The sequence below is a fragment of the Argopecten irradians genome, chromosome 2, assembly GCF_041381155.1.
Source record: "Argopecten irradians isolate NY chromosome 2, Ai_NY, whole genome shotgun sequence".
Lineage (NCBI taxonomy): Eukaryota > Metazoa > Mollusca > Bivalvia > Pectinida > Pectinidae > Argopecten > Argopecten irradians.
Genome location: NC_091135.1, coordinates 23,406,982 through 23,424,921, shown reverse-complemented (window position 1 = coordinate 23,424,921; position 17,940 = coordinate 23,406,982). Strand labels below are relative to the sequence as shown.

At 35.8% G+C, this 17,940-nt stretch overlaps 1 protein-coding gene across 1 annotated transcript; it reads left to right on the top strand.

Annotated features, from left to right (window-relative positions):
* Positions 1–97: 97 nt before the first annotated feature.
* On the top strand, positions 98–17,058 carry LOC138314861 (26S proteasome non-ATPase regulatory subunit 11-like). Its single transcript, XM_069255448.1, has 13 exons — positions 98–251; positions 2,028–2,129; positions 9,579–9,703; positions 10,258–10,329; positions 10,715–10,772; positions 11,339–11,450; positions 13,157–13,239; positions 13,639–13,783; positions 14,264–14,387; positions 14,594–14,719; positions 15,071–15,106; positions 15,385–15,436; positions 15,998–17,058. Exons 1-13 carry the CDS (start codon positions 173–175, stop codon positions 16,138–16,140), a joined length of 1,257 nt encoding a protein of 418 aa, XP_069111549.1. The 5' UTR covers positions 98–172; the 3' UTR covers positions 16,141–17,058.
* Positions 17,059–17,940: the final 882 nt, after the last annotated feature.

Here is a 17,940-nt window from a genome sequence, read left to right as displayed (position 1 = left end):
TTCAATCATTTTGGATATTTTTCATTAAAAAATAGTGATTTGAATACACTGTTAGTGAAGATTGGAATAAACACTAGACTTCATGCAAATTTGGAGATTTTATTTTATGAAATAATGTTTTATTTTATGAAATAGACTATAACTAAGGGAGACAATTATAGTTTGAGTCAAGATGGCGGCCGAACTAGAAAGAGCTGTGGCCCTCCGTACAACAAACAAGAATGGAGCGATTGATATTCTTAATAGTCTCGGTTTGTATACTGATTTATGACAATAATTCTTTGTCCCTCTCTCTTGTTTTTATTTGATGTCTTAATTTCCTATAGTTGCGTTCAAAAGCTCTATTCATGTTTCACATGCGTTCTCAAATTCGCTGAATCACACATGCCGGCAAAATCTGACAGAACCCATAGTAATCTCAATAAAGGCCATTGTAAAGAAATGAAGGCATACGACCGTTAAAGCGGTTCAAAACAATACAAATGCAGACATTTGAATAACAATTTGACCTCACGATTATAAAATCTCAATCTTACATAGTCTAAAATGTAGAACTTAAATGTCAAGTTTTATTCTTTTGTTTAGTAACATACCGGGACGGTGTAATCATTTATTATTAGTTTTCGTGTCAAATAATGACCCTGTCAAAATTCGCAAAGAGGGAGCGGTATTCTAACACCCAATTAGAAAAAAGTATTTCTGAACAGTTTTCTTCCTATTTGAAACTTTTCAGACCACCTCTATTTCTCAAAACAACAATAAAAATATTTTTTAATTCCATAGCCTGTTCATATTCAACAACAAAAGCAGCAAAAAGTCAGCTATTTCTTGGGTTATACACAGGAAAACAGCAATATCAAGATCCCAAATGGATGTGGGTAAAGTACAATTGGCTGTGATTGTGACATCATTTTTGACATGATTTTTGTGATGTCATAATCACTGGAAGGTGGGACTAATCGACAGTAAATTATACTTTACCCACATCCTTTTGGGTTGTCGAAACTGCAGTGATGCATATATGGATAAGCATGCGTTTTAATGGTGCAATAATTAGTGAATCAAAATCCAGCCAAAAACATGTTGCAAGTGGTAAGAAGAGAAGTTTTGATATCATTTTAACAAGTGATGTTGTTTATTTTGGTGATCGATAGTCAATTTTGTGATTTTCCGACACAAGTTGTCTGCTCATATTCAAATTACAGAACTGAATGGTTAGAGAACTTTTCTTATTGGTTGAAGAAAAGTATTGGCACACACTACAATTATCATGCACCATGAACAAAAGAATGAGCTGATTTTAGAAATGAGATTTTTAAGCGAAAAATAAAACAAGTGTTTTACAGGTTGTTTTTTTCAACATCATTTGGGGCTTAATTTCGGCCCCATTCCCAATGGCAAAGCCTCTAAATTATATACCCATGCAATTTACACCTTAAATTTTCCAAAATGAAAGACATAAAAACTGCATGTTGAAAATTTTTGGATGAACTTGTAGTTGGTTAAGGCTTTGTTTATATATATTTTTCTTCAGAAAATTTCATGACTGCACTGAGAGTAAATTAAATAAATAATCCTATTCTTAATGTGTATTTTATATTTTGTTATTTTCCCCAAATTTTGGTTTTGTCACACATCACAATTAACATAAAATTCTCCATAGGAAAGCATTACTGATTTTAAAGAAGGTACCTAAGATTTTTTCCTTTTAAGTTGTTTTACTATCTCTGTTACCTAATCAAGTTTATTCACATATGTATGTTGATAGCTGGCAAGAGCTTAGGGTTGAAGGCTAGCAGCAAATCATCCAGATTTTTTTTTAATAAACTACCTAAAATTACAAAAGTACTTGCTTTGAATGAAGAAAGATTTTATGTACAGATTCAATTTATATTGTAAAATATAAGAGTTTATTGTTAATAGTCATATAATAAGTAGTTGCTTATGCTGAATATATGTAAGTATCTTCAAAAAATAATCTTGTACCAACAAAAAGGAATCTAATAGTGTTTTTTTTTTCATTTTAGTTAAAAGAGACATGGATACTAACAGTGAGGAGGTCCTGCGAGTTAAAGAACAGGCTATTCTTGAACTTGGATCTTTGTTAGCTGAAACAAAACAAGCTGAAGGTATGACATTTGTCTGAACATATTTGCTTACTATACAAATTGATATTTTCAAAAATGCAGTTACTATATCTTGCCTGTTAAGGACAGAGAGTAACTGATTAACTGTATAGATGCTGACAGGTAATTTAATATCAATTACCAGGTAAGGGGCTGGCTTATGTTCCAATAATTAGCTTATCTGAGTCACTTGGTTAGGGCCCTGTGGCAGCCACATGTTTATGGGACCCAGGGTCAAAGATAACTGATACTCCTCTGTCCAGTAATTGTACACCATGGGAAGGTGATCATGGGGTCTTATCAATGTCCCGTTATAACTGTTTCCCCTTTGTTTTATGAATCAGTCTCGGAGTCAGGCCGGTGCGAGGCACACGTCTGTAAATATATTGTTACCCAAATACAGGTTACGAAGTGTTCTACTTTAAAAAGGTGTTTGGTGCTTTTTGTTCATTAAGAGACAAAAAGGTGGTGTAACATATTCTGGTGGCAGCGGTAAAGGATATCTTTACGAGAGAGACTCCGTTATCAAAGGATAACGCTCGTGAAAGAACAATATGTCAACTCCTGAAGAAACGGAAACAATGACTGCAGCTCAAACAAAATTGGAATTAAAAAGACTTGAAATCCAAGCAGAGCTAGACAGAGAAAAACTTCAACTTGAAAAATTGAAAATTGAAACAGAAGAAAAAGACCGACAAAGAGAAGAGGAAAGACAAAGAGAACTTATGAATTTAGAAAAAGAAAAGATGAAAATAGATGCTGAGGAAAAAGAAAGAGACCACCAGCGAAAATTAAAGGAAATGGAATTAGAGATTGAAAAAGCCAAAATTCACAATGAGAAAAGTGACACAAAGTACAACTCTGTTCCAATTAGACTTAAACTGCAACCTTACAACCACGCAGGCAATGAGGATATAGTGACATTCTTATCAGAGTTTTCCGGATTAGCATTACAAGCAGGATGGACCGAGGAAGTTAAAATGTTACAACTGAGGACATTATTGACTGGTGAAGCTCGGGCCGTCGCAATTCAAGCTCATGGATCATATGAAGAACTGAGCAATGCCCTGACAGAGAGATATGGGAAACGACCATATCAGTATTTCAAGTTACTTCAAGCAGCTCAGAAGGAACCTCAGGAGACATACAGAGGACTATGGGCAAGGATTGAACAGTATCTTGCTAGATTTGTGGATACAATGGAGAACCCTTTGGACAAATTCAAGGAAGAATTTTTCCTAAATGCACTGCCAACATCTCAAGCACAGTGGATACGCCGTAATAAAGGATCGGGAAGTGTGGTGGAGGCAGCTGAGGATTATATATTGCCTGATAAATATGGACAAAAACCAAAACAGAGTCAGGTTAGTCATCATTCCTTTGATAGAAATAAGTCAGAAATCAAGAAGGAAAATCAACAGGGCCAGTCAAAGAACTGTTTCAATTGTGGTAAATATGGCCATTTCGCGCGCAAATGCCCTCAGAGAAAAAACAATTCAAATATGGCAAGTTATTTAGTTCAACAGTACTCAGGAGGACTCATTCATGTACCTGGAGAGGTGAATGGGCGAGACATTAGTTTCGTTAAGGACACAGGAGCGGCTATGACCCTGATTCGGGAAGATTTAGTCGATCCAAAATATGTATTAGGGGGACAGAGAGAAACCCTATATACGGCTATTGGACAGCCATTTTCTGCTAAATTGGCTGTAGTACAGATGGACAATCCCTTTTATAGAGGACATGCTCAGGTAGGGTTGGTGCCAGACCTGGCGGCAGAGGCATTGCTCGGGATAGATATCATCGAGCGCAAGGGTGTCAACGTCATAACCCGTCAACAGAGACGTGAACGGGAGCTCGAGGACATAGCTCGAGGTGTAGCCATGGATTGCCCAGGGAAAAGCTGGACTGGCTACTGAGGATGATCATGGAAATCATCATATCGAGGAGGAAGCCTATGATGGTGATGATAGGAGGGATCATTCTGATCACCCAGAAGTTGTTAGTGTCGATGAGGATGCTAACGAGAACACACGTCCGGATACTACTGGTGGCGATAACACCGACGAAGAGGATGCGTGTGTGTTAGGCGAGACGGTAGAACTCTCAAATGTTAATGCTGAAGTGCTCAGTAGGCTGCAATCGGAGGACCCTACACTCGCAAACATAAGACGAAAATCAGCTGTGTCAGCGGATTTAGTACATGATGACAGGAACGCGATTTACTGGGAGAATGGTATTCTTAAGCGTAAATGGGAGTCATCAAATGGTATTCAGAGCGGAGTACAGGTTGTTTTACCGGAAAGACTTCGGCTGAATGTGATCAAGTTGGCACATGAAAGGCCACTTGCAGGTCATCTTGGAGCAGAGAAAACAAAGGAGAGAGTTTTAACTGCGTTTTATTGGCCTGGAGTCTTCAAAGACATTACAGAGTATTGTAGTACCTGTGACATCTGCCAGAAAGTGGCAAAACGGCGTAGTGACGAGAAAGCGCCATTAGTGCAACCTCCAATAGTGGGTGAGCCCTTTTACAAGATTTCAATGGATGTAGTAGGTCCTTTGTCAAAGTCAAAGAAGGGGAATCGTTTTATCCTTACGATCATGGATGACGCGACGCGATACCCAGAGGCATTTGCACTCCGGAATGTGGATGCTGTAACAGTGGCTGACACGCTTATTGACATGTTTTCGCGTGTTGGATTTCCGAAAGTAATTCTTACTGATCAGGGTACAAATTTTACCTCTGAATTGCTGAAACACCTGTATGAGGTTACAGGTATCAAAGGGATTACGACATCACCATATCATCCCCAGGCAAATGGAAAGGTTGAAAGATTCAATGCTACATTAAAAGCTATTTTGAAGAAGTTGTCAACTAGCAACAAGGACGAATGGGACACTTTGTTACCTTACGCTCTGTTTGCGTACCGAGAGGTACCCCATGAGGAGACCGGATTCTCTCCTTTCGAAATGCTTTATGGTTGGCCCGTACGCGGTCCACTCCAGATTTTGGAGAAGGCCATGACAGGTGAGGCCGAGATACAAACTAACGTTGTAGATCATGTGGTTAAAATGAGGGAAAGACTAGCCGAAATACGAGAAACTGTACAAGAGACACTTGTGATAAAAAGACAAAAAATCAAACAATGGTACGACCAGAACGCTACACAAAGAGAATTTCGTCCTGGTGATGAAGTATTATTACTACTGCCCTCAGACACCTCAAAAATGGTAGCGCAGTGGAAGGGACCTTATCGTGTAATACGGAAGGTAAATGATGTGAACTACGAGATAAGCGTAGGCGGTCGACGTGGGAGAGTCGTGTATCACATCAATCTACTCAGGAAATATCACCGAACTGTACCTCAAATAGGATTTGTACAAAAACAAGCAAATCTTGAGCCAACAGTGGATTTCGGGGACAGTATTGACGAAATTACGGATGTCAAGTATGGCGCAGGACTCAATAGGTCACAGCGTAATGAATTACGGAAGCTTTGTGAGGACTTTGGAGATGTAATAACCTCAGAACCAGGTAAAACATCTCTCGTATCTCATACCATCAAGACAACAAGCGAGAAACCCATAAGGCAACAACCGTACCGAATTCCTCAATCAAAACGCGAGGAAGTGAAACGGCTAATCGATGACATGTTGGAAAAGGGTCAGATATCGCCATCAGCGAGTCCCTATTCAGCACCCGTTGTTCTGGTAGAAAAGCCAGACAAATCAATCAGACTTTGTGTGGACTATCGAAAGTTAAATGAGATAACACAGTTTGATGGTTATCCGATTCCGCGTATAGATGACATATTCGAGAAACTGGGCCAAGCAAAGTATCTCAGTACTATGGATTTAGCCAAAGGCTACTGGCAAATACCTTTAGCGGAGGATTCACAAGAAAAATCAGCATTTGTTACTGAATTTGGCCAGTTCAAATTTCATGTGATGCCATTTGGAATGAAAACCGCACCAGCGACTTTCGCACGCATGATGAATGAAACATTGATGGGGTTGACGAATGTTGTCGCCTACTTTGACGACATTGTAGTTTTCAGCGCGACCTGGGATGACCACGTTAATCATCTACGTGTCGTATTTAAAAGGCTTAAACAAGTTGGCCTTACTGTGAAACCATCTAAGTGTATACTTGGAGAGGAGGAACTGTACTGTCTTGGACATGTGGTTGGACATGGCACCGTCAAAGCGGATCCAAGGAAAATCAAGGCCATGACCGAATTTCCACTTCCTCAGTCAAAAAAGGGAGTACGCTCATTCCTTGGAATGACAGGTTACTATAGAAAGTTCATCAAAAACTATGCCCATATCGCAGAACCGTTAACCAACATCTTAAAAGCTAAGGAGCCAACAAAAATAGTTTGGACAGAGAAGCGTGTGGAGGCATTTCAGGAGTTAAAGGATGCCATGACTAAAGCACCAGTTTTGAAAACTCCAAATTTCACAGAGCCTTTCGTACTACAAACAGACGCGAGTCATTCAGCGATAGGAGGAGTTTTGAGTCAAAATGACGGAGATTATGAACATCCAGTCGCGTACGCGAGCAGAAAATTACTTCCGCGAGAGGTGAATTACTCGACCATTGAAAAGGAATGCCTTGCAATCGTGTGGAGCATCGAAACTTTCGCGTACTACTTGAATGGTGTTCAGTTTACTGTGGAAACTGACCACAATCCGCTTGTTTGGTTAGAGAAAACAAAACTTAAAAATCAGAGACTGATGCGATGGGCATTAGCTTTACAGCCCTATTGCTTCAAAATTAATTACAGAAAGGGTGTGGACAATGCCAACGCGGACGGGTTATCGCGCATCGAGTGAAGAAATAATGACGTTTTAGATATAAATGAGAAAATTGACTATCAATTATTAGAGCATTTACCGCAGTGGTGTATTGACGATGCATAAACAGAACTGTGCTTATTTTTCTTAATTGGATTTAAAGAAAAATTTAATGAATAAACAATGGACTTGGTTAAAGTGAATTCATATCATATTGGGTAAATTACCGTGAAGGGTAATATCATATTATGTTAACAATTAACGAAAAGAGATTGACATCATGAAGATTATTTGAATTTCTATAATGATAACTATAATGTTTGAAATTATGAAGCTAATAATTCTTAATACACATGTTTGTTAAATTGTGTAACACCTGTGTGGAATCCGTGTGACTGGTATCTTGACGTTGAGCTGATTTGTATGTCCCCATAAAATCATTTTAAGAGGGGAGGTGTTAAGGACAGAGAGTAACTGATTAACTGTATAGATGCTGGACAGGTAATTTAATATCAATTACCAGGTAAGGGGCTGGCTTATGTTCCAATAATTAGCTTATCTGAGTCACTTGGTTAGGGCCCTGTGGCAGCCACATGTTTATGGGACCCAGGGTCAAAGATAACTGATACTCCTCTGTCCAGTAATTGTACACCATGGGAAGGTGATCATGGGGTCTTATCAATGTCCCGTTATAACTGTTTCCCCTTTGTTTTATGAATCAGTCTCGGAGTCAGGCCGGTGCGAGGCACACGTCTGTAAATATATTGTTACCCAAATACAGGTTACGAAGTGTTCTACTTTAAAAAGGTGTTTGGTGCTTTTTGTTCATTAAGAGGCAAAAAGGTGGTGTAACATATATCTTGAAATGAGGTTCAGGGCCTGGATATTGTTGCCAAGCACTGTGAAATTTCCACTTGTGTTTTTTGTACTGCAGCAAGTCGTATTATACTGTGTAATAGAGATTTACCCAAAGTGATTTGTTTTGCACTTAACTAGTAAGACAGATGATTGTTCTTTTGACAACATTATAAAAAAAGAACTGGTCAATTAGTTAAGTTGTGATATTTAAACTTAATTTAACATAGACCGTCCCTTCTGTGGCGTCATACGTTTGTAATGTTGCTATCCGGATCTCGGCAAACATATTTTTTTTCTCCGTACCCATCTTTTATAACTCGCTTCTGACATCGGCATTTGAGCAAAAATTTCGTCTGGAACCTTTAATTTCCGAGTGTTTACTTGAAGTGTATCAATCTAAAGATGTGGCTATTGGTAAATATAGTATAACTTTGAAGAATCATAATAGTCGCTAAACAGTCAGATGGAATACACATGGATTTACGGGGACCCAAAATGAAAAACTTCACGTCAGTAGTAACAAATGAATGACCGTTATCGTTATAATTGTATACCTATCTTTTTGCAGAATAGAAATAAATTTACACAGTATATGGATGCCGAAGGAAGTTAGTGGTGTTTTGAATGGAAACATTCGAGTTTCGAGCTTCAATAGGCACTCTTCATAATATACCGCTATACTAATTTTCGTCCGGAAACGTACAACCAAATACGGAAATAAAATTGCTTGGAAATATTTTCATTTTATCTTTTATTAAAATCTTTTAAAGATAATACTTATAATTTGAAAGATGCTATTACGGAAGATAGTCCATTTTAATACAGTTTCACACAGAGCAAATATTTGTCTCAGAAAAAGCTGATGTATTTTCTGCTGAACTCTTAGACTCTTTTTGGAAGTTTGAGGTCAGTCCAACATATAGCTTACAAACTGGTTTGTTATATTTTATATAATAAATAAATAAAATCATTAAGATATGTAATTATTGTGTTATCTTGTATGCTCCAATAATATAATAAATATAGAAAATTAACAAGGGTAAATGAATAACATAAAATGTTGAAAAGTGCTATGGATTCACCTTTTCTTAACGTTTTCAGGCCAAAATTTAAGGGGTATTAGAAAGCAAATCAGTGATATTTTTAAAAATAATGTGGTGAGGTATACTTTTTATTGGTTTTCCTTATTGCAAATAAGTCAATCTTCATGGAAATTATAAAAAAAATCTATTTATCCTGAGATCATTTTTTCAGAAAAAAAGAAAACATGACTATTTTGAAGCAATTTTTCACTAAAATTGGGTCCAGATTTAATTATTAAATAATGATATTTCGTTTTAATGTGGAAAGCCCAGCTTATTTGATATATTTCTGAATTCTATATCACCTACTGAAGGTATGAACATTTACGGGCATATTCTTTTATATGTATAGGGATGTTACACGGAGGAAATATTATTCATTTAAAAATACAAAAAATCCGGAATTTGATGTCATTAGTACATATCTTTAAGCAATCTTGGAAGATAAATTAACGCAGTGACATATGATTTTTATGTGGGTTTTGTGATCAGGGTATACCTTAAATCAAAATATCAAAAAATAAACGAAATTCTTGAGAGGAAACCAGAAGGGACGGTCTACCTTAATAGTGTAATTACCATACGCATGTGTACGGTATATAATGTGAAGATCATGATCATGAATGTGTAGTTGATCATAGGCATAACATTGTGCCTGTTACTTTATTAATCAGTGTACAAAATGTAACTAAATCATAATTCACATCCATTTCAGAGCTTGCTGGTTTGGTGAAATTTACACGACCATTCCTTGGCCTTGTGAGTAAGGCTAAAGCAGCAAAGTTGGTGCGTGGTTTGGTGGATCTGTTTTTGGACATGGAAGCTGGAACAGGAAAAGAGGTAAAACTTTACAGACAATGTCAAAGATCTGATGGTAGACAATAACAGTAGGATTGATGCATTTATATGTATGATAATTTTTTTTTTTTGTGAAACTTTTAGTTTTATTGTAATGGAATGCACCCCATTCTTAAGTCTTTTGTGGAATAAAAAAACACTTGATGATTGATGTATTACTAAGAAATGTCAGGAACAAGTCTTTTATTATCCTCCTACGGGCCACACTGGCCAAGTAGTTAAGATGTTCTTACATTTTCACCACAAGCCCTCCACTTCTAGGTCGCAAGTTTGTCCCATGTCGGATATAGTTGCCAGTTATTGACTGTTGATCTGTGGTTATTTTTCTGGTTACTCAGCTTTCCTCCACCTTCAAAACCTGGATCATCTTTTATTAACTGTTAATAGATACAGGTAGTTGTCATACGGTTTCTAATGAGTTGAAAGTTTTGTGTCACCTTACTCATATATTACATTTAACAACTAGACAAAATATGTGTATCTTATTGAATATGTCAGTGGTAAACCTGGACCTATATGATTTATTTGTCTTTCAGGTGGAGTTATGTAAAGAGTGCATAAACTGGGCAAAAGATGAGAAGAGAACTTTTCTACGACAAGCACTGGAGGTAAATAAAGATATTTCAGTGGTTTAGGTACCTGATGTGGAGCCACCATATAAAGACGCTTGGGGGAGGGGGGGGGTTCAATAATTATAATGATCTCTGGGTTTAGAGAATTAAAAACATTCACAATGATAATTTGAATTATGATTGCCTTTTGTTTTGTGTTTCAATCTAAGATTTAAGGTTTCTATTTGGTTTTATAAGCTTTATTTAGTTTCATTAAGACATTATTATTTACCGTATGTTATTTCAGTATTCAAGTGAGACAAATAGGAATGTTAATTGTGTAGTATGTTTAACCAAGACCAACAAGGACATGGAAAGATAGATAACTCATCTTTGTTATTCCTGTTGGATATATATCTTAAAAAACAACTTTTTTTTCCAGTCACGACTTATCTCCTTATACATAGACACAAAAGCGTATCAAGAGGCATTACTGTTAGGTAAGTACTTACAATTTATCTTTTAACTTAAAGAATTTTTTGGACCATTTTTTTTGAAAATGAAAGTAATTTTCACTTTGATAAATACATAATGTTTATCAGTTTTTGTTTTGAAAGAAATCTTAAGGTCAGTAATTCAGATGTACTTAATGTATTTCAAAATATTACAAGAGCTAGTTAATTAAGAGATTATAAAGAGTGACTCTTACACTTAGCAATTTATATACCATGAACTAGGTTGTTTTTTTTTTGCAATAAAATGGCAGGCCATACTGTATTACCCATATGTACCTTGTCTCACTTTGATTTATGAAGGCTATGTCATTTATGACATCCAAACATTTCTCTGTTATTTATTCGAACTATCCTTATTGTTTTAGAATACATGTTTTAAGAATTATGAGCCCACCAAGAAAAAATATACTCATACACACTATTTTATAAATTAATTTGCCATGCAGTTAATGTTCAGATTATATATCTGGCACTGTAACCTACAATTGGATACTTCGCCATCATGCATTTGTGTATTTATTAATTGACATCTGTGCTTATTTTTTACCCAGCCTCCCAGTTACTGCGAGAGCTAAAGAAACTAGACGACAAAGCATTACTGGTGGAGGTCCAGCTGTTGGAAAGTAGGACATACCATTCCTTGTCCAATTTGCCGAAAGCCAGGTAAAAAAAAGTGGAAAATCTCATATACACTTTACAAAGATTATAGATTTCAATATTTCATTAGTTGCAATCTTTGACAAATTATTTATATTAACAATTGGTAAATCATAAAAAGTATGCATTCCTGAAAAAAACCCAAAAAACCTTCAGTAAAGATAACTATTAAAAAAAACATCTTTGCTCCAGTAATGGTGATTGAAAATCTTAAAGTCAATAAGACACATCTTCATCTTCCCTATCAAAGATAGGGTGGGAATCAACAACCTGGCATATTATTAGCCCACCATCATCAGATGTTGAGCTATTCAAATCCCTTTTTGTCCATGGTCCGTTGTCATGTCCGTCCTTCCGTCCATTAACATTTCTTGTTACCACTATTTCTCAGAAAGTGCTGAAGGGATCTTTCCCAAATTCCATATGTAGGTTCCCCTAGGACCCTTGTTGTGCATATTGCATTTTGGGACTGATCTGTCAACAAGATGGCCGACCGGCAGCCATCTTGGATTTTGATAGTTAAAGTTTGTTACTTCTATTTGTAAAAATATATTGAAGGGATCTTTCTAAAATTCCATATGTAGGTTCCCCTAGGACCCTATTTGTGCATATTGAATTTTTTGGACCGATCAGTGAACAAGATGACCATCAGGCAGCCATCTTGGATTTTGATAGTTAAAGTATGTTAGTATGTTACCTTTATTTCTCAGAAAGTACTGGAGGGATATTTCTCGAATTTTATATGTAGGTTCCCCAAGGGCTCTAGTTGTGCATATTGTAATTTGAGACTGATTGGTCTTCAAGATGGCCGACCTGCCGCCATCTTGGATTTTGGTAGTCAAAGTTTGTTACCACTATTTCTCAGAAAGTATTGAATGGATCTCTCTCAAATTCCTTACATAGGTTCCCCTTAGCCCCTAGTTGTGCATCTTTTTGGACTGATCAGTCAACAAGATGGCTGTCAGCCAGCAATCTTTGATTTTGATTGTGAAAGTTTGTTAATGCTGTTTCTCAGATATTACTGAAGGGATCTGTCTCAAATTTCATATGTAGGTTCCGCTTGGGCCCTAGTTTTGCATATTGCATTTGGTAACTGTTGGTCAACAAGATGGCCGACCGGCCGCCATCTTGGATTTTGATAGTTATCGCTATTTGTCAGAAATTACTGAAGGGATATCTCTCATATTCCATGCGTAGGTTCCCCTTGAGCCCTAGTTGTGCATTATACCTTTGGGACTGTTCAGTCAACGAAATGGCCAATCGGCTGCCATCTTGGATTTCACCACTGTTTCTCCGAAAGTAATGAACTGATCTGTCTTCAATTTCATATGTAGTATGTTTGAAAAAGTTTGAAAAGCAGGGAAAAGATTCCTCTTTCCATTGTCAGACATAGATCATTCTTTGGTGGGCACCAAGATCCCTCTAGGATCTCTTGTAGAAAAAATATTATATTTTGAGAACTTCAAAAGGCCTATGGAGCCAAATTGTATTTAGATTTTCATTTCTAACTGACATTGATTTATACATTGATAGTATTACATGGGTTGGAATGGATATTAGTGATCGATAATCATTATAAGAGGGAAAACAGGATTTTGAGAATTTCAAGAGGCCCAATAAGTGAGCAGACCTTTGCTGTTCTCAAGCAGCTATTTAGCAATTACAAGTTATTCAGACTAAGGATTTTGACATTATTGAATCTCTGACTTCAGAGCTGCCTTGACCTCAGGAAGAACGACAGCTAATGGTATCTACTGTCCACCTAAGCTCCAGGCGGCCCTCGACATGCAGTCTGGTAGGTTTGACTTCTCTCCTCATATTCTTTCCATACCACTGGCAAATATAGTTTACTGAATATTTTCCTCATTCTTTAAACGTATCAAGTAAGTTAAGCTATATATTATTTCTAATATCTTTTCTAATCAAATATAATAGAATAATAATTATATTTATATACCAAGAGTTATCTGCCTTGTTACTTTGACACTACTCAATATTAACAAGCAGTGTTTTAAAACCATGAAACCATAATCTGTATATTACTTGTTTAGAATACCTACATTAATAATGTTTCTTAGATAATTGTTTGATATGATGATTGTTAATTAGAAGCCATGAACATATTACCATAATGTTGAAATATAATCAAAAGTGTGTGAGACTTTATTTTAATGCACGTAGTCCATGTCTTCAGGTATACTTCACGCTGCTGATGAGAAAGATTTCAAAACTGCCTACTCATATTTCTATGAAGCCTTTGAGGGATATGACTCCATTGACAGCCCCAAAGCTGTTGTAGCTCTGAAATACATGCTCATGTGCAAGATCATGTTGAATACGTAAGCATTGTGAAAACATATGTTACAAAGATTAATTGGAAAAAAGAAATTTTGAAATGCTTTACAGATATTTACTTAGATTTTATAAGATTTTAAAGACATGAATGAATATCTAGATAATTCATTAAAAATAAAAGTTACTAAATTTTCATGCTCTTTAGAAGGTGATTATACTGGTAAACATATTTTGCTAGTACCTTCTGACTGAAAGTCCATTCTTGATCCTATCTAAAATGTAGATATTTTGGACTTTGAATTACTTTTTAGCTCGCCTATTCGAAGAATAGGGGGAGCTAATGTTGTCACCCCTGCGTCGGCGTCAGCGTCGGTGGCGTCCCATTTCACGTTAAAGTTTTTGAGCAAGTTTCTGTTTCTGTTGATATTTTTAAATAGTAAATACTTGAACATCAACTTCTTCTGAATAGGCGAGCTTTGCTGTTCTCCAACAGCTCTTGTTTAATTTAATTATTAATGTTTTAGAGCTGATGAAGTACAGGCCATCGTTAGTGGGAAGTTGGCTCTAAAATACAGTGGTCCAGAGGTGGAGGCGATGAAGAGTATAGCTACAGCCAGTCATAAACGTTCACTAGCAGAATTCCAAAAGGTAGGTGTATGTCATCTTAAACGTTCACTAGCAGAATTCCAAATTTCTAGGTTTATTGCCTATGAAGCTTGGTTATTATGGTAGCAATATTTATAGACAAGAGATGAAGCACCATACCAATAATTAATCAAAGAAAGTACTGTACCAGAATGAACCTTTCCCTTTTTTAATAGATGCCTGACTTTTAATATCTGCTTTCTTTACAGACATTAGGAACATTCAAACCACAGCTGGAAGATGATCCTATAGTGAACGCCCACCTGAAGACATTGTATGATAATCTACTGGAACAGAATCTCTGTAGAATTATAGAGCCCTTCTCTAAGGTTCAGGTGAGTACCCACTAATCAAAGGAAAAAGAATTCACTTTTAATTTTCTTGTTTAACTGTGAAAATTTGTTTCAAATTCATTAAAAAAAATTATGACTCTTGCTTTATCAAAATAAGGTAGGGTATAGTTTCCACTTTGACACGTGGAGGTGGTGGCATTCATGTCCTAGAGATATTTCTAGTTTCAGTTCATTCGTATACCTATAAGGCTATAATTCACTTTTGATTGGTAAATTGCTTTTGTATTGTGAATTTAAGATTTAAGTTTAAAATCCAATTTTGACAGGAATTCTTACAATACGTTTCATTTTCAAAATTAATGTATATTTGATTTCATTTTTTGCTGTCTCTAGGTTCAGCATGTTGCCAACTTAATCAAGTTACCTATGGTAAGTAATATAAACTACTTGAAAAAATAATTGTTTACAAAAAACAGTCCTGATTTTTAAAGAAGTGTGCATGGTAGCTCCCAATGCGCATTCATATCAACTAATTCTAAATGATTCTGTTTGACTTTTTGCCTGATATAACTTTCAGTATTGGAAAAGATGTGAGTTCATAATTTTTGTCAACTCCAATATCAGCAAATATTATAAATAAGTTTAACCTACCGGTATGTAGTATATTTGTCCATTTTATTAAAATTTACATTTTCCCTTCTATCCAGGATACAATAGAGAAGAAACTTTCACAGATGATTCTTGATAAGAAATTCCACGGTAAGACCTTTTCAACTGATGTTTTTATCTCGCCTGTCATAGCGTTTCAGGGATGGTAATGCCAGTGATAAAATGATAACTTAACAACTAGCATTGCTTCCTGCATTGACACATGTTTATAAATGTGTTTCTGTGTATGGGTATTTAAGAAAATGAGGATTTGAGAACTTCAAGAGGCCCGTCCAATGGGCTAAAATGTACTTGGTTTAAGCTCTGAAGTAAAGGCTGACAGATATGATTGGCCTGCAAATAAAAAAAATGCTGTGTCAATCATCATAAGATAATTTTAACCTAAATCATTGAAATTTATCATGAAATATTTAATTATCACTAGTTTTAAAGGTTTTAATCTAGCTTATATTAAAATAAAAGTGTACTATATTAACACAAAGAGTTGCTATGTTTTAAGTTAGAGATAAGCCTCAAACTGTACAATAGGTTGGAGAGAGAACATATCTTGGCACTAATAAACCTTGATTCAGTTCTCTGTCCCACATATTGTACAGTTTTTTACTAGGCTTATCTGTATGTTGTACAGATATGATTTCTCTCTCTGTGTAGGTATTTTGGACCAAGGTGCTGGAGTTCTGGTAGTGTTTGATGAGACGCCGGTAGACAAGACCTATGAGACGTCACTCGAGACGATACAGAACATGGGCAAAGTGGTGGATGCTCTCTATAATAAGGCCAAGAAACTGTCTTAGTACTTAGGGTTGTTAAGTTATACATGTTTTTTGACATATTGAAAATATCCTGTGAAATTTACAGACACTGAATATCCTGTGGTATTTCTAGCGTCATTATAAAGTCTGTGGTACTTGAGGAGTCCTTCACAGATTGTGTAGTGACGACTAGCGAGTGTAGAGATACCTGATCTTCTGAGTAGGCATAGATTATTATGTAAGCTTTACTTATTTACACAGAAGGTAACTTTAATTTTCACAGTACGTTTATCAGTACAGTGTATTATCAACTTTTCTTTGGTATCACTGAAAGAATTTTGACTCTGTTAATAGCGTCACACTCACACACAGGTTTCCTCAGAAATAACTTGAACAACTTTTATATATGAAGTTTCTTTGCCATCAGCAAAACAAACATGTAACATTACCGATAGCAAAAGAAAACTATTTATACATAGGAAGTGTGCATAGAGTACTCATATTGTGAGTTATTTTAGTAAGAGGTAATCTAAATTGCTACAATTTAAATTCAGTACCCATTATTTGGTATTTATAATTGTCAACTTGTTTAGTTGATAGCTGAATAACAATATCCACAACACTAAACATTCTTGTCTCCTATTGAACAAAAAAAAAATGTAAACTTTACATTTGAATATTAAGTCACCCTGCAAGAGAATCAGCTTAAAGGTGATTGGATTAATATAAATTTATAATACTGGGATATTTTGTATGTTTTCCCATTTTCATGAAATGAAGCCATTATCAACATTTGAGCGAGGTTGTGTGAATGTGAACTAAGAAAGCATTTCTTAAGAGTTAAGGAAGTACTAGAAGTATGAGTGCTCTGAAGGATTCCTCATTTTGTGATTTAGATGTTTATAAATATCAGAAGTTGTTGATAACATTGGCATACGTAAATAAATATGTATGAATTTACACTTAAGTTCTGCTTGTTTATCGTAACATCACAGTGTATGGGGGCAGTAAGTGTGATTTGGTTTAATTGTCTTATTAACAGCCAGGGTCAGGTTCAGGTGCCAGGTACTGACAATAGACTGAAGATAGGTCGATGGTTTTTCTCTGGATACTCTGCTTTCCTCCATCTCCTAAAACTGGCATGTCCGCCATTGGCTGTTACTAAGATGTGAAACCAAAGAAACCAATTCTGTGTAGCACCTCATGATCATCAGTATCTTATAACCCTGTCCCCAATACGATAGTTCATACCAAACAGGAATGATTAGGACCTGTTTTCAATCCTCGACATGCTTCAAAACTTATATGGCATTTGACAAACATGAGTTTTAACGCTCAAATTGGTAACCGCTATAAAACAGCCATTGTAAGCTGACTAGCATTTGTTTCCATTTTTCTCTCTTGGTTTTTGATGTGGGTAGTTCTGCCTACAGGCTAGTCCGCTAAACCTGCCTATATTATTAGGCGTTTTAAAAAAATAATTTGCCAAATTAGGCAATTTTTTTTTTTAAAAAGCCTATACTTATAATATACCTACAGGCCAGAAATTTCGTTTAGTATCTTTGAATAGAGCAGATAAAGCAGAGTAATTCTGAATAATTTTGATTATATTTTTTGTCTTAAAACATATTAGTTTTTCTTTTAAACATCAATTGTATAGATTCACCTAAAGGGACATTATTCAGTGAGGTTATATCTGTGAAAGAACCAGAAAGCAAAATATGACATAAAACTATTGTCATATACATTAATTCTGAAAAATTAAACAAAACCTATTTAACAAATTCTGTTATTGTTAACTATTTCAATTGATACTGTTGAAATTCCACAGATTATCTTATT

Bases quoted from the DNA above. Each gene is read 5' to 3' on its own strand.
- LOC138314861 (XM_069255448.1), top strand. From the start codon at position 173: ATGGCGGCCGAACTAGAAAGAGCTGTGGCCCTCCGTACAACAAACAAG. The intron at 13,784-14,263 runs GTAAGCATTGTG...TTAATGTTTTAG, and splicing joins TGCAAGATCATGTTGAATAC to AGCTGATGAAGTACAGGCCA. The intron at 15,107-15,384 runs GTAAGTAATATA...CCTTCTATCCAG, and splicing joins ACTTAATCAAGTTACCTATG to GATACAATAGAGAAGAAACT.